Genomic DNA, 23,798 nt, shown 5'->3' on the forward strand with positions numbered 1-23,798 from the left:
CGATTATCATGAAGATGTTTAAAGGGAGCTGTTGAATGAACGAATTTTCTACCTCATGTTGATATTAAGTACGACACAAATACATTTACCTTGGAATAGGTAAAACTTGGATCTGACATTCTGGTAAGCAATTCAAAATTCAATTTGACTGATTTGCAATCGAGAATTTCTACATCAATGCAACAGTTGAGAATTCTGGTTTTTGCTTGGCGGCCTTTCTCTTCCTTTGCTGCTACATTTTATTCCAGAAGGAATTAATTGGCCAGTATGAAACAATATTTATAAACCCCATTTGTAAGTAAAACCCTGTTATTTCTTGATTTCATCGATGTGAATTTTCCCGGTGTGATTATTCAATTTTATTTTCCAGACTTGGCATCCGTTTCAGACGGTCCGTCGCGTCGCATAGCGTCTGGTCAGTCTATTCATTTGTATAGTGCGAAATTGGTAAATTTGTTGATTTCTTCAAAAATCATTGTCATATCATTAGTCCCAATTATTTTAGCAGTTTTGTTCAATGTCATCTGTTATACTAAAAATATAGTTTTTAATTGGTAAAAATCTTCAATTCTCGGATAAATTATAGTTCTGGCATTTTTATATTTTGTGCTGGAATAGTTGCCTGACAAATTGACTAAACTTTATTAACTATTATGGTCAATAATTTCCTGGTTTGATGTGCTTTCTTTTTTAGTTAACAACGGCATGCGGTCGTTTCTGATTGAGTTTTAAACATTTAAAGTTAAACTAAAATTTAACTAGTAACTAGTTGCAATACTACTAAAATAAAGAATTAAATAATAAATACTAAATAACTAATTGCACTACTACTCTCAGGTCACGCTGCTTCAAGCAATATCGAAACCGTCAGTCCCTCAGGGAATTCCCCGACGGCTGTGCAAAGAAGCTGTTCTAGTCCTGAGATCATCGACAATGAAGCTGTAGTCAAGTCTGCTGATGATGCGATGTCTCCTGAACCTGGCTCCGACTCTGTTGCTCCACAATCGTCCGATGCCCTGCATTCTGCTGGAGGGTCTACCACCGCCCGGTCGACGCTGCCGAACAAGGAGGTCGCCTCTCCCTTGTCTCGTTTGGCGGCCGCTAGTGCCACCCATACACCTCTTGAACTTCCGCAAGGCTTTCAGAGTCCCACAGAAGATGGCGCGTGCTGTTCTTCCCCGCCTTTGGACGCCTCGACTCCGTCATACAAGTCAACTTCTTCCCCGCTTACTCTTCAGAGTCCCACGTACAAAACTTCACCGCAGACCAACGCGACGCAAAGTCCGTCTAAGTTTCGTAAGCACATTGGCATTGTCAACTCGTACTTGCACAAAATCTCTGGCAATATTTCATCAGGAGCTACAAGCCCTACTGGCGTCGCTGCTCCTGCTGACGTCAAGAGGCTTCGACACTCCTCGGCTCTCTCTTCTGTAAGTAATGAGCAGCCGAATAATGTATTTGGATCAGCAATGTACTTAAATCAATTTAATAAGATCAGCCGCTTAATGTACTTAGTGGTCAGTCTAGTGTAGCTAGGAAATTATTTTTGGCGAAACTGATGAATATTTTCTGAGACGTTTTTACTCTACTTCAAAAACTTTTTGATGTGTCATAAAGCTTAACTTGCTTTAAAAATACACCAGTTTTTTCATTTATTAAGACCAATAGATTGGGAGGATCCTGGTTTCTACCGTCTTGTCGAGGTTATACCTGTAAACTGAGTACTAAGATTATACTCTTCTTAATGCCCCAAGTTTGTACTCACCTGATTCATTTGTAAAACTAGTTACGGTACTTTTATCCTGTCAGAGCACAACCAGCACAAGTCAGCCGAACGTATCGTCGCTTGGGGGCGTGGTGACGTCTAATCAGGCATCACGCTCGCAGGAAGAGGGTAAGTGTGCAACCTATCACTCAGTGGTATTCTCTGTTGGCGGTTCACACTCATGTCTCCTCATATTCTGAATTAATAAATACTAATCAGTAATCACTATTATAATAAAATTAATCAATAATAATCAGCCGAGTCTACTCAATGTACATTTGTATCGGTTTCAGAATCCAATAACGAGTGTTGGTAAAGAAATTATATTTTTTGTATGCGTTCAATTTTGCCCTTTATAAAAATGCTACACAATGGACATTGAGCTCAGAATGACATTGTCTCTATTTTATTTTTATTCCATTTTTTCATAATTACAAATGGTTCCTGATTTTAATCAATTTCTGATCTTGGAATTGAAACGTCTAATTGTATTCTTGATCTTCTCACCATCTATGTGCCATTGTAGCGGATGGTGTTATCCTCATAAGTTTATTATTAATATGGACGTCTTTAAAGCATGGTGTATCTTTAGCGCATTTTCTCATTTATGAAAAAAATGCACTATTGTGCACGCTATGTCCGTCTGTCCGTCCGTCTGTCTGTCAGCCCGTGACTTCACGTTTTCGTCGACGAGAAAATGCGCTCTCTGTCACTCACTGCAGTGAGTACTGAGTTACATTTTTCTTTCAGATGCCTTGGCGCCCATACGGCGGGGTCGCGGCCACACCATCTCTGTGATGAACCTCGCGCCGATGAAGTACCCCACACAACCTCACCTCGAGAGGATCTTCGACAAGCCCTGGAGTCGCCCCCAGCCCGGCACCACCACGTACGATGTCCGGTCTGGCCAGCGTAGCACCGATACCAGGGGTGGAGTCACGCCCAGGTATGCCGGCTATTTCTTGGGATATTTTCTATAAAATTTAATTCTAATAACTTTCCTGAGATAATTCTAGTAACTTTTTTTCTGAGATAAATCTAATAACTTTTTCTGAGGTAATTCTAATAACTTTTTTTGAGATGATTCTAATACATTTCTCTGAGATAATTCTAACTTTCTCTGAGATAAATATAATAACTTTTTCTGAGATAATTTTAAAAACTTTTCGAAGATAGTTCTAATAATTTTTTCTCTAAGATTATTCTAATAACATTTTGTGAGATAATTCTAATACATTTTTCTGAGATAAATCTAAAAAATTTTTGAGATAAATCTAATAAATTTTTCTGGGATAAATCTAATAATTTTTTCTGAGATAATTCTAAAACTTTTTTCTACGATGTAGTTGACCAATTGATGAAAAGCAGAATAGTGGTACTAGCTATTTTCAGCTATTTCCGCCATTAGTTTCCGGTTACCATGTTTTTTTAAAGCATAAAACTCGCTTACAACTCGTGTCAAAAGATAACGAATTACTTTTCTCGTCCAGAATTTTTGTTCGTCAACTTAGGAGAAATTATCGTTTGACTCCTTGGTTAATTTCCGAATTGAAAAGCGTGAAGTGAATTTATTTTGTTCGTAGAGTCTCGAGATCAAAATCATTTACAAGTTACCGAATTGGCTGGATAAGCGTCAGTAATAGAATTGTCTGCATGTATTGTATTATATATTATAACATCTCTACAGCAACGTGCTGCTGCAGCTTCTCTACTCCGGGAGCGTCGAGAATTCTTTCGATCGTCCCTTGCTCCTCCCTTCTGAAGAAGAATTTCAGAGAACCATAAAAGTTCGTACTTATTTTTAGAATCTTGTGTCATGTGCACGTGGTTTTGGGCTGAATTTTCAATAACGTGTATGAAACTGAAAAAGGAATTTGGTTTTTGTTATTGATAAGATTTTACGTTGCTCCTAGAAAGTATCGGATTATAATTTATTGAATTAATATTGCTTTGGATAGTGACCGCAAAAAATGTAAATTACGTATTGAATACACTGTTATTTTCTCTTTCGTTATTTATGAGAATCTTTTTCGTTTATCCTTATTTATATAAATGTTATAATTAGTATATTAGCGGTTATAATTAGTATATTAGCGGTTTCAGCGTTTATGAGGCCGTAGTCCTGTCGCCGATTCTTGAATCGTAGAACATTCACAGCTTGTTGCGGTCTCGAACTCGCAACTCACTGCTCCAATTCTACTTCGAGAAAACTTTTTTTTTTACTTCACTCGTCCAGGTTCTGGATCAAACGCCACCCTTGGAGAACCACTGCCTTGGAGTGCTATACGTGGGCTACGGTCAGTCCACAGAGCAGCAAATTCTGGGCAACACGGTGGGATCGTCGCGGTACCAGAAGTTCTTGTCTGGTCTCGGCACCGTCGTGTCCCTGAAGAAAGCCTCTAAAGGGTTCTTCTTGCCAGGCCTCAGCAACACTGGCGACGATGGCGACGAATGTTACGTGTGGCAGGATGAGATCATGCAGGTCACTAGCGTAACGTTAACGAAAGTGATCATTTTACCCCTCTTTTCCATACATAGTTAATACATTTCTGCAATTCATCTTTATCTGTTGTAGACTAAGCTGATCTGAAGCGCTAGAAACCTCTCCCCTACTACTACTAATCTTGATTTGAAACTTATCTCAGTTCGACTTGCGAGTTAGGTAACATTTTTAGGAACTACTGTTTTCAGATATTCACGATGTCAGCAAATACTATTCATGTCGAATTTTCAGTTTTCTCGCCTTCAACTGTCATTTCTAACACTATGAACGAGGAATTTACCGTGGATCCATCGTCTCTAAAAGGTGGTAAAGTTGACTTTTTATTTTTAATTTCATACCATCAGGTGTCTTTCCACGTAGCTACCCTGATGCCCAACAAGCCGAACGATCCTAAATTTACGTCCAAGAAGCGGCTCATTGGCAACGACTCCGTCACCATCGTCTACAACGAGAGCGGCAAACCTTACGACCGCGACATCATTAAAGTTAGTTTTGATTACGTTAGTTCAAATTGATCGCGTTAGTTCATATTGATCACGTTATTACTTATTCCAGCTAAATTATGGTTTACAAATTCAAGGTTCTCAACTCAATGCGAAAAATAATATTTACCAACGCACATGAATATTATCCATTAAAGTAGTAACTTAATTCAACGATGTAATAAGATCAATGTCTTTGATGTTAATTTATAACATTATTTAACATTCTTACTTGTAACCCGTCTCGGACCTTGTGACATCCCTCAACATACTGGATGAATTACAGACGCAGTTCAACACAGTCATCGTAGAGATCAGGCCAGCGGAACACGAGAGTAACACCGTCAACGTAAACATGAAACGCAAGATCTGTGATCTGCTCTCCACCACTCCGGTCGTGAGGCTGGTCTCTGACACCAACTTACCACTCTACGTGAGGCAAATGGCGCTCCACTCCGCCGTAAGTTTCTCGTGTGAGATTTAACATTTATTGAATGTTGTGTTGCCAATATAGCCTGTTGGAAATGCAATCATCTAGATAAATCCTATATTTCTAACGTAAATATTGATGAATAACATAATTAGTCGAGCAGGATCAAACCTAATGCCATTATCAAACCAGTCCAACAATGATGATTTCCCGTCCAGGGGCGACTCTCTTCAAGATGGTGATGAGGTCTCTAAGGGAATTACAAGCGCTGGTTATTATTTTACTTCTGAGCGTTTTGTGTAGGCAATAAAGTCAAACTTCGTTTTAATCTTTAACATAACCATTATACTTTTGAACGTTTTGTGTAGCAATAATGTCAAACTTTGTTTTACTCTTTAACCATAACCATTTTACATGCTAGATTTTATCTAATAGAATACATGCAAGATTTTAAATAACAATTCTGCCACAGATTGCGTGTCGTGTGGACCAGCAGCTGACAACTATAGAGCCGTATGCAGGCAACTGGCTGTGTAGGCTGCGGACATTGAAGAGATTGCGTGACAGGCTTGAGAAGCGACCCAAGAACCAGGGTGATGACGAAAAATCTGATTTCACCGATTTCACTGATATGTTGGATCTACGGTAGATCAGCATGTCACGTACGCATACTTTTTCATTATATAAAGCCTGACGCGGACAAAACAAGACTTGGTTAAATATGTAAAATTAACGTAACAATGATTAATGATGCGGAAAGCTGTGAGATTATTTTAATCATTGTTAGATTTATAAGAATTATTATTGCTGAAGCCATTGGATATAAAATAGCCATAATCTAAAACTGATGACATTTTCCCACTAGGCAGTGTTTTGGAAACCAAGCGAAATCGAACTTTGATGGTGATGAGTAATGATGTTCTTGATGATGAGTAATGATGTTCGAGGTCAGCGTTGATTAGTGGTTCAAACCGTAGCCTATGTTTCAGAGTCTTTGAGCGATGCGGTGGTGGTAATGTATGAGAAAGGACTGCTGACGGCATCCGATAAAATTTACATTCGTGTCCGTTTTCACGGTGGCGGTGCTATAGAAACATAGAATGCTGTTGATACATGATCTGTTCAATGGATGAAGCTGGTTAACTAAACAATAAAAATAAACTAATTTTTATTAATTAACTATTTGCGTATAAGTGTGGACAAGGTAAGCATGTTAATTACGTGACATCCGAATATGAAGGTATAATATAATGCTAGTAATAGATAACCTATTATCTATACATTGAATCAACTATCGCAATCAGTTAATTGTTCATCGCCACGTTATGACTGTACTACGACCAAGCATTCATCAGTAAATATATTCTTACAAGTGCAATTACATTGTTTGAAGAACTTAATTTCTAACCCTCGATGATGAAAGTGTATTCTACCAGTTTCCAATTTCGAGTCGAACAGATTTATACGTTCGGCGCCTGTTTTCGTGCGTTCCCTCCTGCAGTGGTACACATTGTGTAAAATGCAAGTGTTACAATAATACAATCAAAATACTGTTTCTCCGATTATTAACATGATCAACATCACTACAATTTGAACATACCTATTTAACTACATTTTACGTTGATCAGTTTACTCTAAATGGTAGCGAGTGTTGGTAAATCAGAACCACCACAACTACGTTAATGCAGACGTAATACGACGCCAGCAAGAACGAGTGTCAGCCAGCAGGCGTAGGTATTGATTGCTCCGTCCGTTGTTTCAATTTGTTCTACAACGATACGCGTCAAATTTTCGGTCTTGCGCAGAAGCCAATTGTACTCGCTTGTGTAGTTGCCTTCCTGCAGCTTAACTCCCGTGGTCGCTCTGATATTCGCGAAACGCGTGTTCAGAACCTCGAGCTGAAAATTGTAAGGTCGTGAAACACCAAAGCGGAGACATGTCAGAATCCTGTATTATCTCGTATACCATTAGGGTACGCACACAGTGAAAGCAGGTTTGCCCGCGCGGGCAACCTGCCACAAGAATGAACATAGGATAATAATGTAAGTGTTCACAGTGAAAACCTGTTCGAATAGGCTTCTGTATTCTATGGTTTCAGGCGCCAGCCTGAGCAGGTAACCAGCACGCTGGTAACCTGCTTTCACTGTGTGCGTACCCGTATGGATTATGGTTTAATATTCAAGTAAGAGATCTGTGAACTACAGCAGGCAACAATCCGATCGTTTTTTTTCTACCTCAGTTTCCAGTGTCATACCTGCTCATCGGATAGGAGGTTCACGTCGATGAGCTTGGGTTCGTACGGCACCATGGTAAGCATTTCTAATTTGTAGAAATCCTTGTCAAACTTCATCTGGAAAATACAAGAAAACGTTTATGTTGCGATGTGAATTTACGACTCGTCCTCATCGCTAATGACGTAATTCATTAGTGAATTATAACTATATTAGCATATCGTAGGGAACATTAGTTGATATTAATTTGTGGAGGCAACCGTCAGCTGTTGTTAATAACCGACCGACAAACGTACTGAGACGAGCTCAAAAAAACCTCTCACAAGAATTCAATTTAATTAAAATCCATGGGGATGTACACTGTGACATTTATAGTGGTCAGCTTGTGTTGAATAAGTTTAATGTACAGAACATTAATTTGTATTGGTAGCAGTTCAACTATGTTGTTATAGCTGAAAACATTGGAAGAAGTGCAGGCTACTCACGTTTGCATCCACAATGGTCATTTGATCTTCAATCCTGATGCCATACTCTCCATCTTTGTAGTATCCGGGCTCTGGAAAAACAGATGTTGCTACATAAGGTTAAAAACTTTTCAGATGGTTATATTTTTGTCTTAATTTGTATTTTAGTTTGTTATGAGCGACACACAAATTTATTTCGAGTCACTCTCATGCATCCTTTAACTGAACCTAGTAAATTTTGCGTTAGCAGAGAACTGATTGTATAGCAAAATAAGTTTATCCATTATGAGTACAACTTAAGAATACTTCACCATTGCTTACCATTGGACAAGACGTAACCGATCTGGAATTCGTCCAAGTAAGCTGAAATAAAAATATTTATTAGTAACATTACAAATCTTTTTTAAATAAACAAATTTTTAAGTATTGAAAACAATTTTTCAATATTACATTTCATTAAATGAAGCAATTGCAAGAAGCTGATTCTCATGTGTTACCTAAAACAAGAAAGACAGTGGAGATAAATAAATTATATATTTTCAGCCATAGAACAAGCAGCTCATATTGATATCAACATACGCTCATGCACGTTGAGGTAGGCTCCTATGCCATGGCTGGTGCCGTGACGATAGTCGAGTCCTTGGCTCCAAATGGCTCTGTTGCGGAGGAAAGAAATCAATGATAACAAGCTAACTAATTTCATTTTGACTGATAATAAATTGACAGCTTTATTATTATCGATGCTGTATCAGTCTTCGAGTCAGTGAAACACGATCAGGGACACACACATGTATTTCAGTAGGAGGTTGACACAAGAAGCGCCCGATTGACGCGCCGCGACCTCCTAAGACAACTACGTGTCGCGGTCACGTCAACGCGTAGCAAAGCGTTAGGCTTAAACCTCGGTACAGATGCATTCAAACTTTATAACTATTCATATGAACTCATCCGTCGTTTAATTTCTTTCGCTCATTCGTCCTTTAATTTCTTTTTAAATAGCATGCATCATATGTGATATGTTCTGCACAGTGCATTAATCGCTCGATTATCGCTCACAATCGCTCACTCGATCGACACATTTAAATACATAGAAATGTATATTTTCAGTCCCAAATTGACTATAAAAATTATTTCGCACACGTCCTCAAGTATCGTGAGGTGATGAGAACCTGCGAGCACTCTGGTTGATAAATAACTACCAGTGGCATTAGGTGCCCGGAAAAACTGACCAATCACCCCCTCCCTTACCTAGTCGCCACTACCAGGATGGGCAATTACAACAACAACAGAACCTGCGAGCGAGTACATCCATGCGTGTCTTGAGTGTGCCGTACGGGAAGATGAGCGACCCGAAATCGATGTTACCCATCAGGACGCGCGTATACATCTCGATGTGGTCAGCTGTCGGCGTTCCGTAGTGCATCGTGCGGGTCACGTCCGTTGTTGCGCCTTGTGTGGAAATACGAGTTGATAAATGGCCGTGAGGTATAATCGAAAAATGAACGTTATCAACCAGTCACACAGATGAATTCAGGTCTTATACTGAAAGATGTCTTACCAAAATTTAAAAAATAATCATGCTTGTACAAAAACTAAAATGTGGTTTTGGCTTTCGTGTTTCAAGAAGTTCTGTCTCTTAAAGACGATTTGAGTTACACATATTATCTATTCGAAAGACGATCACAAATAAAAATTTTGTGAGAAATATTGTATTGTAAATTTGAATAAAAGTTAGCAATTTAATATAACACAACCCACCAAAGTACTGTCCGCCAGAGTCGAGAAGGTACAACGATGAATTGCCGATGGCGACATCAGTTTCGTTCGTGGATTCGTAGTGGATGATGGCGCCGTGCTCGCCGTACCCGCTGATGGTGGCAAACGAGAGTTCCCGAGCACCGGCCTCCATCCTGTACTCGGCGAGCTTGTTCTGGGCTGAAAGTTCCGTCCATTGCTTCCCAGAGATAATCTGGAGACAATGATGAGATACGCGATGCAATTAAATTGCATACGTGGCTGAATGCTAATTATACTGCAATACTTCAAAGGTAGAATGAAAATTAAATTTTTTATATGGTTTTAGCGCATTTTCTCATTTATGGAAAGAAGGCGCTATTATGCTCGTCATGTCCGTCCGTCCGTCCGTCTGTCTGTCCGTCTGTGACTTCACGTATACGTCGATTTTGAGAAAATACGCTCTCGGTCACTCACTGCAGTGAGTACTGAGTTATATTTTTTTAGTTTTAAACCTCTGCTTGAACCCACCTGATCTTCTAGGTAGGCCAGGAAGCGAGTTAGAGCCACGCCATCGTTGATCACAGCTTCTCTCATCTGTGTGATTTCTATCCGGTTTTTCGTTGCCTTCTTCAAAAGGGTGGGAGTCGTCGCTAAATAACGCTTGGTTTCCATCACCTGAATAAAAACATTGTTTATTGGAGTTTTCTTTGATATCGTTGGCCCTCCAAGTATGAACGCGTTCAAGAACAGACTAGATAAAGCTATGGAAAAATATATGTTCAGATTTGAAATGCCTAGCACCATATCGAACCCGGTGGAAGTCTAGTAGCTATTTCAAACTATCGTCAGTCATGAAAAGATCCGGTCAAATGAAACGATATTAGATCTTCTGTGAACAAGGCACGAAAAGGAAAAGAATCGGCGACAGGCCACATCAGGCCCACACTTCAGCGCCGAGATCACTATGTTATGTTATGTTCTTTATTATCGTTGTAACCCCGCTAGCAGGAACATTATTAATTATTGTATTGAATTTTTCTTCATCTTCAGACAAATTTTTAAGTTAATTTAGTAATACTGACCGTGTTGTAGACTTCGAACGAGCAGCCTGGCGCTCGAGCGTTGCCGGGCAGGAATATCATTCCGATGCTAGTGTCAACCGAGAGGTCTTTGAGGTCCGCCCAGATATCTTCGTAATCGCTGATGCTTAAGTGCAAAAATCGAGATATTTGAAGCGCCTTGAATTTATTAGATCAGCAGGGTGCACATTAGCATTAATCAATTGATATAGCTAAAAAAATAAACGTATATAAATATATATTTCAATTTTTTGGAGATATATTATTTGTGTTTTAAAATTATTTGTGTTAGAAAAATGAGGTCCTGAAGCACATTAAACTACTTACTTAACATCGGTCAGTTGATCAGTGATATTTGACATTTGTATGCCGTTTGCGTAAAGTTTCGCCCACGTTTCGGTCACAATCGCGTAGCTACGCAACACTGCACATAGGATTACAATATTGAGTACATGCATGATTATAAGTTACGGTCGCTTCCTACTAATTTATAAAAATGTATTGGAAACACATATACTCTCTTTAAATTCAGGGATAGATGGACATGATGGCATGATGTATACATTTTAATATAACAGTGGTAGATCGACATCAAGCATACCGTGGTTCATTAACGTAACTATTAAATAATTTAAAAAATAGATTGTAGGCAGAGAAAATTTACAATCATTTCACGAGAAACACTCTCAAATAAAATTAATTGAACTGTCGTTGAATTGTTTTTGCTTATAATTTTTTATCTTTTTTGCGCATTTTCTCATTTATGGAAAAAAAGGCGCTATTGTGCTCGACATGTCCGTCCGTCCGGCCGTGTCTTCACGTTTTCGTTGATTTTAAGAATACTTTAAAACGTGTCGTAATTTAGATTATAGTTTTAGATTGGTTGAAGATTGGCCTTTCCTAAAATATATAACATGACCCAGGTCATGGTCTCAGGTCCTTAATATAAGACTTTGTCTTTCTTGCGCCATGGAAAGAAGAACTTCAACTGATTTATGCACGAGAAAATGCGCTCTCTGTCGCTCACTGCAGTGAGTGCTAATCTAATTTTTTGTGACTTGAGCAGTCAAATAATTTTAATTTGAGTAAATGTTAAACACCACAATAAGAAATTCTCTTAATAACACCATCACCACTCACTTGGGTTGATATATTTTTTTTTTTTTTGCTGATTTTGGGTTGATTGTAATTTTAAGCAAATGCTGCACACGACAGTAAGAAATTCTCTTAGTAACATCCCCTCTCACTTGGGTTGATCGTGGGTTGATTTTAATTTTGAGCAAATTTTACACACGACAGTAAGAAGTTCTCTTAGTAACATCATCTCTCACTTGGGTTGATCATGGGGTTGATTTTAATTTTGAGCAAATGCTACACACGACAGTAAGAAATTCTCATAGTAACACCATCTCCCGTCACTTGGGTTGATTTTAATTTTGAGCAAATGCTACACAGGACAGTAAGAAATTAAGCACTTCTCACCGGGGTTGTAAGGCACGTCGTTGCCTCTGATGTTGTAGAGCCAAGCAACTTCATCGAGTGCCGTCACGACCAGCGCCGCGGCGTTGACTTCTTGAAGTGCTTTTCGCACCTCCGACAATTTTTCCGTTAAATTCTGGCCTGGACGAAGAAAATTATTATTTTTTATTGTGAATGTATAACGACTTCTTTGCCTCATTTATAAGAACTTCGGGAATCGAAAATGTAAATACATTGTTAATTTCATTTTCACCAAGATTGCAGTGTTATTCACGGTGCCATCCATTTTCAGAGACTACATTCTGGATTAGGCAAAAATTTTATTTATCACTGTGGATGCATTAGGACTTCTTCATCACATTCATTAAGACTTTAGAAATCACCTATGAAAATATTTACAAAAATTCCATATGTACTTGAACTATGAGCGGAAGAACAAGGACAGATTCAAATCGGTAGAAAAAGTAACACTATTTAGTTTCCGATTACAGTAATTCATACTTGTGAAAGAAAAAACCGGTGGAAATGTCACCGAATTAGAAAAGGAATACTGATGCACGTTCAGACTTCACTTAACTAAGTTCCTATTGAATTTTACATAATAAAATATTCGTATATATTGTATAAAATATTACAAAATACAATATTCTAACCAGCATATTCGATGGGATAGATGATGGCTGGACTGTCGCTGTAGGGAGGCTGCGGGTTCTCAGTGTCATTCCCCCACACAAGATCAACCAAATTTTCAGCAGATGGTACGATAGACTTGCCTTCCTCTGGAATTATTGATTAAATAAGCGGATATATTACAGAAAATAATCTTTGTTAAAGTGGAATAAATACTTTCCATGGTTCAGGCTATATCGTCGACTAAATAATTAAACACGTTGAGTGTGGCACGAACCACCGGTGGGTTGAGGGGTCTTTTTCCGGATAAATTCAGCGATTTAGTTTCTTTCAATTGCGTTTGTCGGAAAAAATTTGATGGCAGGACAGCCTCATTAAATTTTAAAAAGTACGGGGTAAAGGAAATTTTAATTTTTGCACCGGAACCTACAAATTTACAAGTATATTTTGGATTATAGGCCTTTTTATCCGCGGACTTGGCCATTTTTAGGCCATCTGCCAGCGCTGGTGAGTCGTGCCGGACTCAATGTGTTAATACCTTAATTATGAGGTATCACAGCAATGTTATGTCACTTCGGCAATGCAAATAAATAAAATTTATTTTTCAGGCCTCATAAATGCTTCTTGATAGGGGAAGATTTATCTACACCAAATTAAAATATTAGTCTGCTCGAAATTATATGTATCTACCTATACATATGTCCTAATAGATTTAAAATTTATCTTATAGGTTACGTATCCTAAATTTCAGAACTAGCGTTTTATCATTAAATCAAGGAACCTACCTTCAAGGCCGCTGCTCAGGGACAGCCATGATCCGTAGGCAATAAGCTTAGCGTCCGCTGCCGCTTTTTCTCCAGGTTTCAAGTTTTCTTGCAGCCACTCCAGAATGTCAGGATACTGCACATACCGCAGAAATTAATACAAGCAAGAAGCTAAAATTAAAGTGAAAAGAATATCACTCAACCATGCAGGGCGTGAGTGTGAAAAACATTAGCTTGAGCTGTGTATCATAAAAATGAGGAATAGCATCTCAAGCATCGTTACACGAAAGCGAGGGAATAATTCAATATAATACTCGTAATAATGAGTAATTCACTATCCAAAACCCGACCGTAGGGATCTCAGCTTAGTATTCAGGAGTACATCGGGAAACCGATTGAGAAGAAGAACGAAAGTAACCAATGTATTGAAGGTAGAATTAAGTTAAGGTGTTGACGATCCTGTAGCAGCGTACGAATTCAGAGCAGACTTGTTGTAGGACAAAAGCAAGGACTAGTTTGTGAATTCAGACAACTGCAGAGGGAGAAGTCAACCAGGATAGATCACAAGAAGCCGATATATCTTGAAGATTCGGTGTTCGTGCATACTGAACTCTAATACTGTGTAGTGTGGATCTATGTTCTGTGCTAAGCCCATCCATATGTTCTGTGCTAAGCTACAGCTTATCTATGAAGAAATAGTTCTGGGCCATGAAACTATGCTCTAAACCTATGTTCTATTTAATTTTTTTTTCAAATGTTCGTAATTGAAGTGCTCACTTTTCGTTCAATTTATGTAATTGTGTTACTTGGGAGATATTTATTGAACCTCGGCATAAAAAGATCATTACACAGATAATGGTTCTGGAAGGAAATTCGGAATCCAATGAGATTATACAGCAATTTCGTGAAAGATATCCATGTTGAATGAGAAAAAACTAAAAATTGAATAAGGAAAACCTTTCTGAAAAACCTAAAGCCAAATTTAATTGCATATCGGACTACAAAACGCGTTTTGTGTGAAATTCAAAACAATCGTGCGGCGATAACATGCAAGTATTGTGAAATATTTCTTTGTAAAGAATCACTCAATCGTAGCACGCGGCTGTGTTGAAAAAGCAGCTGCAATTCGAAGTTTGAGCTGTAAACCTGATAAGATCACCAATAAAGATACTATACTCGGTTTTATGGACGCTTATTCGTATGAGCAGAATATGATGAAATGTTCCGCTGAAGTGAAATACACTTCAGTGTTCCGCTGAACATTTTTAAAAATATTAATTGCAAGAGCAGACTGTAAAACTGCATGCCTAATAATCAGAACCTCACTCGAGCTAGGCATGATACAACATCGTGTAACACCAACTTGAACATTAAAATAACTAAAATTTGGTAAACATGATTCACAACTGCAGACCTGGGGCTTAACTATCAAAACACGCTTAAAGTCCACGTAGCAGCCTAAGTACAAATAGCATTCTGAGTACACGTAGCGACCTATTTCTCGTTCCACTTATTTCTCGTTCCACTTATTTCTCGTTCGACTTATTTCTCGTTTGACTTATTTCTCGTTCGACTTATTTCTCGTTCAACTTATTTCTCGTTCGACTTATTTCTCGTTCAGTTTGATATAGTTTATAGTTTGATATTATAAAATAGAACTAATTATTGTTGTTAAAATGTACACATTCATTCCTAATTTTTCTCGACTTAGGAAAATGGATGAAGATCGTTATTCTTAATCCGGGGGGTACTCTGACTAAAATAGGACTATTATATTATAAAATAGTTCGTTTGATACAGTTTATAGTTTGATATTGTAAAATATAACTAATTATTAATAGTTTGATACAGTATTAATAGTTCTAAGTTCGTTTTACTACGTACTAGGTACTAAGTATTAATACTAAGTATTACTAAGTATTAGTAATACTTAATATTAATACTAAGTATTACTAATACTAAGTAGTACTAAGTATTAATAGTTCGTTTGATATAGTTTATAGTTTGATATTATAAAATAGAACTAATTATTGTTATTACAACATGTACACATTCATTCCTAATTTTTCTCGACTTAGGAAAATGGATGAAAATCGTTATTCTCAACACTGCATTATGTGCGATAAAAAAGCGCATTAAGCTTTATCTTTCCTGTCTTAGTTAGTGTGATATGAAGCGATCAATCGGAGACATAAAATCTTAACTAAGTTTTAATCATTTTAACCGTTATCAGTGTTTGCGCTGACGGTCACATGAAACGCCTAACTGATAGCACCATGTTTATTATTAACCGTTGACAGTTGTCATGGAAGAATATTTTGCCAGGGAAACTAAAACATTTTATAAGTAATATAAAGCCATAAAACGTTCATACACTAATCTTAGTTGCGAGTAACAGCAGTAAAGATAAGAACCAGGCTAATACGAAAAGCAGCTTGACACACAATCGGCGATGTAGAAACTTATGAAACACGTTGATTCATTCACATTCAGAAACGAAATTAAAACTTTCATACCTGATGAGCGTCGCCAGTTGTGACGATGTAGGCAGCAAAATTCCGAGCTTTGAGCTCATCAATCAAAGCGTTAACTCTGTGAACAAAACAACAATAAAAACTTTGTGAACAAAGACACCCATCCAAGCCTGAGCCGACAGTGTTTTCATTTTGACCGAATTAAAAGTCCACAGTAATGAGCGCCATAGTTTACGTAAATACCCATATAAGTATTGAATTTTATATGTTTAATACCACCTCAATAATAAGTCTTGTATATGAACAATATTAATCAGTATTGAGTTACCTGACGGTCGTGCTGGCTTACCCAAATAAAAATATGTATTGAATTTTATATGTTTAATAACATCTAAATAATAAGTGTTGTATATCAACAATATTTATCATTTTTGAGTTACCTGACGGTGGTGTTGACGCGGTTAGCGGGGTCCGTATCACCAGGGCCACAATTGGTGCGGTTGTCTACCGTCACTGCGCGGAGTGAGCGAAGCACCGCGACATCATCCGAGCGTTGCAGGTAATCCCGAGTAGCGGATCCGAATCTCGAGCCGCTGCATACTGTTTATAATAATAATAATAATAATAATAATAATAATAGCGGTTTCAGCGTTTATTAGGCCGTAGGCCTGTCGCCGATTCTTAACATCGCAGAACATTCACAGCATTTTGAGGTCTCGAACTCGCAATTCACTGCTACAATTCTGCTTTTAACCGCCTGGCCTCCTCGCCGATTCTGACCAGAAACTGGCGCACAGAGCTGGGATCGAACCCACGCCTCTCTAGTGCGTCAATCTTGGTACTCTGAACTTTAACCACTGGGCCACCCTGCCACCCTTATAAACACGAAGAAATTTTATATATGTTAATAATGCGACAGATGAATTATCTAATAGATCAGAATTTGTCAATTTTGGGCATTTATATCGGATAAATACGCATTTTTATAAACTAAGATAAATGATATCAACATTGATGATATCGTATAACGATTTAATTGAAGGCCCTGCAGACAGAGAATATGATAACCTTCCTTACCAGAAATCGTTTAGGAATTTCTCGATTTGTTACGGTAAATCTTTTTTTTCCTATTTAATGTTATTTGATTCAAAACTGATAAATACAAAACAATTTTTTAACAAGTTTTGAATTTGCTGATTTAAGAAGATCCTCAAGAATCTTGAAAGCGAATTCTGATTTCAAGTAAAAAGTTCAAAAAACGAGTTTTTACAAATGAAAACCTGCCTAAAAAACGTCATTATCTACACAAAAAGCAATCCTTTCAATATTATGCAAACATATTGATTCAATTATGTTAAAAACTTAGGCTGAGTCTAACACTTCACCAAGTCTTTGCAATACCTAATACCTTTTCAATACCCATAACACCTTAAGTATTTAACACTAAGTCTTTTTAATACCTGTAAAGCAGCAGAGCACGAAAAAAAGAAGTATTTTCATTCCAGCAGACATGATGACACAACGTCAACGAAGTAGCATCAACGACTGATCAAGCTCCAAGTCACGGGCGTTTATACATTTACCCTTATCAGTAAAGAAACTCGGGAAAAATGATATCGAAATTGATTTATTGTTGGGTACCGGGAAAACTGATCCCGTTTACAAAGGGATCATGAAATTCTTTATTAGTTCAATGACTCACACATTCATGAGTAATGAAGAAATACCTAATCAAGAAGTAGTTTCCCCAAAGCAGTTACCCAAAGGCCTTTTACACTATATAGTGATAGTATGAACATAATAATCTCTCTGAAATTTTAATGGGCTGGCCTTTTCTAGGAGCAATGATAGTTTACGGACTGTAGCGTATTATCATAATTTCGCAAGACAAAACTAGCAAATAACTTTGGCTAAATTCAAGAAAATTTTAACGACTTCAAAATTTATTCATTCCACAAAATGAATAGTCGGAAAATCTAACGATAAAGTTTACGACTTCAAAATTTATTCATTCCATAAAATAAATAGTCGGAAAGTCTTACGATGTGCTTAATTAATCCGTATCTAAACGCTAACTTTAATTGCATTAAATTCCGAACGAATCTGTCGAATGACGAAGCAGATATTGTCCAGTATCAGACCATAAAATAATAAACTTACGTCATGCGTCATAAAACTGATAATCTGAGGATATTAATTTCATGACCTCAATTAGTCATCGAACAAAAAAAAAATGGCGTTGAAAAATCAATTCCATCATCTTAATAAAAATCCGTTATGGACAAAATTTATTAACTATATAGGTACGAGAAGATATTCAGCCTATAGAATGTATGCACAAGCACTAACCAAGGCAGTTGCCAAAGAGAGCAGCACAATAAAGTGCGATTCATCAAACCAATATTAAAATGAAGATATGGGATTATATTGAGTAGCAAATGCACTGCAATTTCTTCCGTTGATGAAACTTTCCGTACATCCATAGATAAAACCGCGAGTAAATAAGGAATAGGAAAAACACATATCAGAAATTGTGAATATATTAGGAATATTCTAAAGCCATGACATAATTTACAAATATACACAAATACACTGAATAATTGAATTACTGAACATCCGTAATCTGTTCTGTGGTTAACGCTGCTGGTAACAAAAACCAGCAGGAAAATAGATGGAAGAACCACATCGAGCTGTTGTGAGATAAATCATTACAATATTCGGAGTGTGAGTACTCGAATCGAATATTAACCCCGTGTATTATTATTATTATTATCATTTCTATCCCCGTTCACACACGTTACGATGAGAAATGAATGCCTAGTGTGCTGGTTGAAAACGGTATTGTAAACATAGGACAGACGATAAAACTTTGATGGTAACTCCTAGTACGTTCGTTTTCAGGAGTATGAATACGATTCTAAGTAGAGAGTAAGAGTACGAATACAATCCTGAGTAAAGTTATAGTATGAATACAATTCAAAGTAGAGTAACACCTAATTTGTGGAACATTATACGCCGCGAAAATATCATATAATGTACTCTTAAATTTAACCGTTTAAACTTTTGAGGAAAATTTTGGCTGACTAAGAGCACTATAAAATTTGCATCGCAAAATAATTAACGATGTTTTGCAGTACAGCGTAGCTGAATTACTAGTGTAAAACAAATCAGATTTTGTACACAGAGAAGTCTGAAGGTAGATAGGACCAATATTGAATGTATTTTTTTCACGTGTGAACCTAAGTAGATATCAAGAAGCGCAGTGTAAGCCTCATATATGCGTGCGACGTCTACTAATTTTCAAGCTCAGTCAAAGAGAACTTCTTCAAACTTCACATAGAGCCATGTTATTGAATCGCTCATCTTGTAATACACTACTAACGATTAAATAAAAATGAATAGTTTTCTCCAAGACTTGAGAACAACATTTATTCATTAATTAATACATGACTGGGGCTCCAACGCGGTCCGACTCAAGGGAAGCTTAAGTAGTATACAGAAGTATTTCCTGTGTTATATTAAACAAGGGCGAAGAAATACACAAACAGCGCCAACGTAGCGAACTTTCACGTACAGTCAAGTACTCACATGTTGGTCAAACCTTATTATTTTTCTGCATTACAACCATTCGAAAACTAACTTAGAGCCTAACGATAAATAATTTCTAATAATAGAAAGGAATATAAATTCCTGTAAAAGAAGCGTGAATTTTTTTCAGCAAGCGTTTCATAATCAGCATTGGCGAATAAGGAGGAACGTAATCTTGGTTTCATGCACGTAGAAGTAAAAAACATGTTCAAAAGTGTAACAAACCACAATGTTCGGAACAGTACTAATTTTCCAAAAAAAAAATTACATTATAGAAAGTGAAATGTGATATAAATATTTTTTTGAGTTATGAGTAAAAGTCTGAATCCATTCAAGAGTAATTAAGTAGTAGAATGGTTTGTTAGCGATTCAACTATTAAGCAATTTCGCAACCGGAGGTCAAAAGATAACATCGCCAGCGAGGCGGAAGGTCTCAAAATATTCAAAATCGCAAGTCAATCATCACTCAAAAGAAGCTGGAGGTCTCAAATGTCCAGCCCGCTGAAGCTGGCTTGAAAGAAGCAGCGTTAGCATCTCAAAGAGACGAAGTGACAAGGAGGGACAGGTGAAAAGCAACAGAAACGAAGACGCTCGAACAAGAGGTCGCTTACACGGGACTTTGGCCGCCCGCACGAGAGAGACAGAGAAGGGAAATGTAAGAACTCCTACCAACATAATAATTTAATGTAAGGAATCCTACCTACATAAGAACTTAATTGAGGTATCCTACCTACGTAATGACTTAACCCCACAACTGAGACCTGCAGTCAGACACCGCGAGCTCAGCGGTGGGGCGCTCAGGAACAAACCCACTAGGAGCGCGAAATCCCATAGGATTTCTGAGTAGCACAGACACCGGTCAGTAGTCTACCCTGAGGGGCTAAATCCATTCAGAACAAGAAATATAATTAGTGTACCTACGTTCTGAAAATTATGCGCGACAATTGCAGTCTTTAGAACAGTCCTAAATGCAAATTATTCATGTACAAAAGTAAAACTAACGTGAACTGTAAACTCCAACTTTGTTGTCAACTCTAGGTAATACTTTCTCCAGCTCAACGCGTCTATAATTTTCTAAAACAAACCAGATTGAATCTTCTAAGGAGTTAAACTTCCTTCTCATACATCATTAATACTACAAATTTCCTGTGACAGCCGAAATCGGAACTTTTAACTTATAGAGAAGCCACGTGAGACATTTGTATCGATGAGTTCAAAGGCTAGTGAAGCAACATTCGTAAATTACAATTAACGGTTATAATTGTTTGAAATGATTCGTCGCCTTCATGGGCGAAATAAAAATTCACTGAAATTCCAAGCTGAAAGCTCCCTTAAATGACGTTAGAAAACTCGCATGCTGTGAAAAATTAATTCAATGTTCAATAATGAGAAGACATGCAATCCAAACATCAGCTTTATAAAAATACACAAATTATTAAACTATTTGTGTTTCGAAGACCCTGTTCTTATGATACACAAGTACAGAAAATTTTGCAGTTGCCAAAAATATTCCTAGAATCGAAATATTACGGCTGAAAATTGCAGCAAGAAGCATGCACTACTGTCACCATGCATCAAACGACTATATTAGTTAATTTATAACTGAGGCATCAAAAAAATGAAATATACACACTTGAAAATAAACTTTATTCGTATTGAACTCTTTCCAATTAACATGAAATAAGCAGCCATAAAATGAGTAGCAAAACCAATGTATTTTACAAGATTACGTTGAAAAAAAGACGCGAGGACACTACGCTTGACGTCTTTCACCAAGATGACCGGAGCCTCTGGCAATCAGACGTATGATAGTGTAAAAAAATTATGCGATTTATTTTTAAATTATAATGATGAAGGGAAGACCGCTACGTGGGAAATAGTAAGACATTTAAAATAATAAATAATTATTTGCATACTGATTCCTGAATCAAAACAAAATATTTTATCGTCCTTAAACTAATACTATACAATTTTTGTGATGTACATAAAATTACTAAGTCATGGTTCGAAAAGCGATGAAAAAACATAATATTCCATTTCCAATAGCTAATCGCGGCTGATCACATGGTACAATACAATTGACATACAATATCAAGTATATAACAGTTACTTACAATAGGAAAGCTTAATACAAATAATCATTTATAATGTCGATTTGTTTGACCGTCGTTTCCGACCTCGTCCAGCACAACGCAGCGAAAAGGCAGGTCAATCGCACTATAAATTCCACCGAACGATAAGACGAATTAATTTATTATCATCAGTTTACATGATATCAATCCCCGCCCATAATGCAGGAGTGCAAGCTTAAAGAAATAATTTTTTCCGAAGAAATTTCACACAAACTGAAAGAATTAAGCCTAAGGCTGCGCTTAGCCTCGGCCAGTCATGGCTATTCTAGGATGTCTAATTTTTCCATTTATGCCAATTCTTGGATTACCATAACAATAAATCACACCACCATTCATAAATAGCAGATTAAAACCATTGCCATTTTTTAAATGGATGGCTCAATCAAATTAAGACCAAAACTTGGTTACAACAAATCATATGAGAGAATCTATAGACAAAATAGATTGAGAGTAAACTACGTAAATGCTAAGATAAGCAGTAAATTAGCTCACAAGTAAAATAAGGGAGAAATAACGAAAAACGATGAAGAATTATTACCTGAACTGATACATGAAACACGTGGGTTTCAGAAGAATCTGATACAGATTTTACTTGGTATCTTGTTAACACATTCATTTCACTTAAAAATAAAGTAGTATTAAATGTATTGAATTGTAAGATGAATCACCACTGCTCCGTACTCTGACAGTAATTTTATTGGCTTATTCATTGTAATGATCAGCACACTGCTACCATTGTTGATCATTTACTAATTTACAACATAAAGATGTCACACGAGACTGCTTACACGCCACGATACTGCCAGCCGTCTCACGGTCGCAGTTTTGAAGTTCACACGCTTTTGAGCTTTGAAAATTGGTCACTCCAGTTCATGAGAGGCACACTGAAATGTTTACAATCTAGAGTTACCCAGTTTTAAGTAAAATAGGTAAGGGGTCATGGAATATTTAAACTTCAAGTATAAATCCTTCATTGCATCTGGTGTACAGGAAAAAGTGTTAGGCTTGCGGAACATTTACACCAGATTTGTGTACAAGAGAAAGGACGAACGCACACAAATTCATTTGGTAAAAGTCACGATCACATGGGATTGTAGAAACATTAATTAGTCCTTCGTAAGAAATAATGCACGTAGGAATAAAGCACATGAGGGCGGCAGTGAGCAATGCCCAGAGATTGGCTCTTCACTGAAGGCCAGCATGAGAAGGTCTTTGTTAAAGGCTCGATGATGAACACCAAAAGCATTGAAGAGCTGCTGCAGCGGCATCGAAGAGCAGAGCAAACTCGTCCTGTTGAAGTCATGAAAATTCATGAATTCATTATCACGGATGCTATGGAGCGCTCTTGTGTCATCATCTGGAGGTGTATTCAGGCAGGGGCTGGATGAGCTTCTCAGTGTAGACACGATGGATGGCCTCACACACGAACCGGAACTGGCCCTGTACAGACGAGTTAGGTTCATGAACGAGCACAACTGCGGCTACTTCAATACACATACAGGAAAGTCAAAAAACTACTAATTTCGTATCAAATCTCGTGTATTATTTTATGTATATGTTAATTTATTTTTTTTTTTGCTAACCATAAAACTTTTCCACAGCTTTCTCACAGCTGTAGCGTGCCCTCGAAGTTCAATTGAACCAGAGGACACAATAATCTCTCCATAGAATAATAAAGTTGCATAAGAACTGAGTAAAATTATATGGCTACTGATGACAATCAGACATGCATTAAGCGATTAATTGTCTAATTGTCGTACAGCTGCTTTGAATATTTAGGTGTGGTTCTCATATTGATCTTCATTCACGCCACTGATGCGATGATACTCACTGATGTCTGTATCATCATGCTATTCATGCCACTGATGCGATGATACTCACTGATGTCTGTATCATCATCCTATTCACGCCACTGATGCGATGATACTCACTGATGTCTGTATCATCATCCTATTCATGCCACTGATGCTGTCTCTTATACACATCTAGATGTGTATAAGAGACAGCTTTAGAACAGTCCTAAATGCAAATTATTCATGT

The 23,798-nt window shown here is 37.4% G+C and overlaps 2 protein-coding genes and 1 long non-coding RNA gene across 4 annotated transcripts in view; 1 reads left to right on the forward strand and 2 right to left on the reverse strand.

Annotated features, from left to right (window-relative positions):
- LOC108676180 (tuberin-like) overlaps positions 1–6,558 on the forward strand; it is a 27,437-nt gene extending 20,879 nt beyond the window's left edge. For both annotated transcript variants that reach the window (XM_018164230.2, XM_018164231.2), the window contains 9 exons: positions 371–415; positions 838–1,430; positions 1,810–1,894; positions 2,516–2,711; positions 3,453–3,552; positions 4,002–4,247; positions 4,613–4,753; positions 5,037–5,210; positions 5,653–6,558. In XM_018164230.2, the coding sequence (XP_018019719.1) occupies positions 371–415; positions 838–1,430; positions 1,810–1,894; positions 2,516–2,711; positions 3,453–3,552; positions 4,002–4,247; positions 4,613–4,753; positions 5,037–5,210; positions 5,653–5,829 (1,757 nt within the window). In that variant the 3' untranslated portion in view covers positions 5,830–6,558. The remainder of the gene's footprint in view (positions 1–370; positions 416–837; positions 1,431–1,809; positions 1,895–2,515; positions 2,712–3,452; positions 3,553–4,001; positions 4,248–4,612; positions 4,754–5,036; positions 5,211–5,652) is intronic.
- LOC108676176 (xaa-Pro aminopeptidase ApepP) lies at positions 6,336–17,573 on the reverse strand. The gene is made up of 17 exons (XM_047883783.1): positions 17,499–17,573; positions 16,479–16,638; positions 16,081–16,156; positions 15,306–15,320; positions 13,586–13,700; positions 12,824–12,949; positions 12,174–12,311; positions 11,019–11,115; positions 10,695–10,818; positions 10,141–10,287; positions 9,634–9,844; positions 9,168–9,324; positions 8,455–8,531; positions 8,197–8,238; positions 7,897–7,967; positions 7,435–7,530; positions 6,336–7,078 (listed from the first exon to the last, which is right to left on the reverse strand). Exons 1-17 carry the CDS (start codon positions 17,548–17,550, stop codon positions 6,860–6,862), a joined length of 1,923 nt encoding a protein of 640 aa, XP_047739739.1. The 5' UTR covers positions 17,551–17,573; the 3' UTR covers positions 6,336–6,859.
- A 3,681-nt stretch (positions 17,574–21,254) lies between these two features.
- On the reverse strand, positions 21,255–23,681 carry LOC125178918. Its single transcript, XR_007157076.1, has 2 exons — positions 23,590–23,681; positions 21,255–23,198 (listed from the first exon to the last, which is right to left on the reverse strand). It is a non-coding gene; the product is annotated as an uncharacterized LOC125178918 (long non-coding RNA).
- Positions 23,682–23,798: the final 117 nt, after the last annotated feature.

Source organism: Hyalella azteca, unplaced genomic scaffold, assembly GCF_000764305.2.
Source record: "Hyalella azteca isolate HAZT.00-mixed unplaced genomic scaffold, Hazt_2.0.2 contig13701, whole genome shotgun sequence".
Classification (NCBI taxonomy): Eukaryota; Metazoa; Arthropoda; class Malacostraca; order Amphipoda; family Hyalellidae; genus Hyalella; species Hyalella azteca.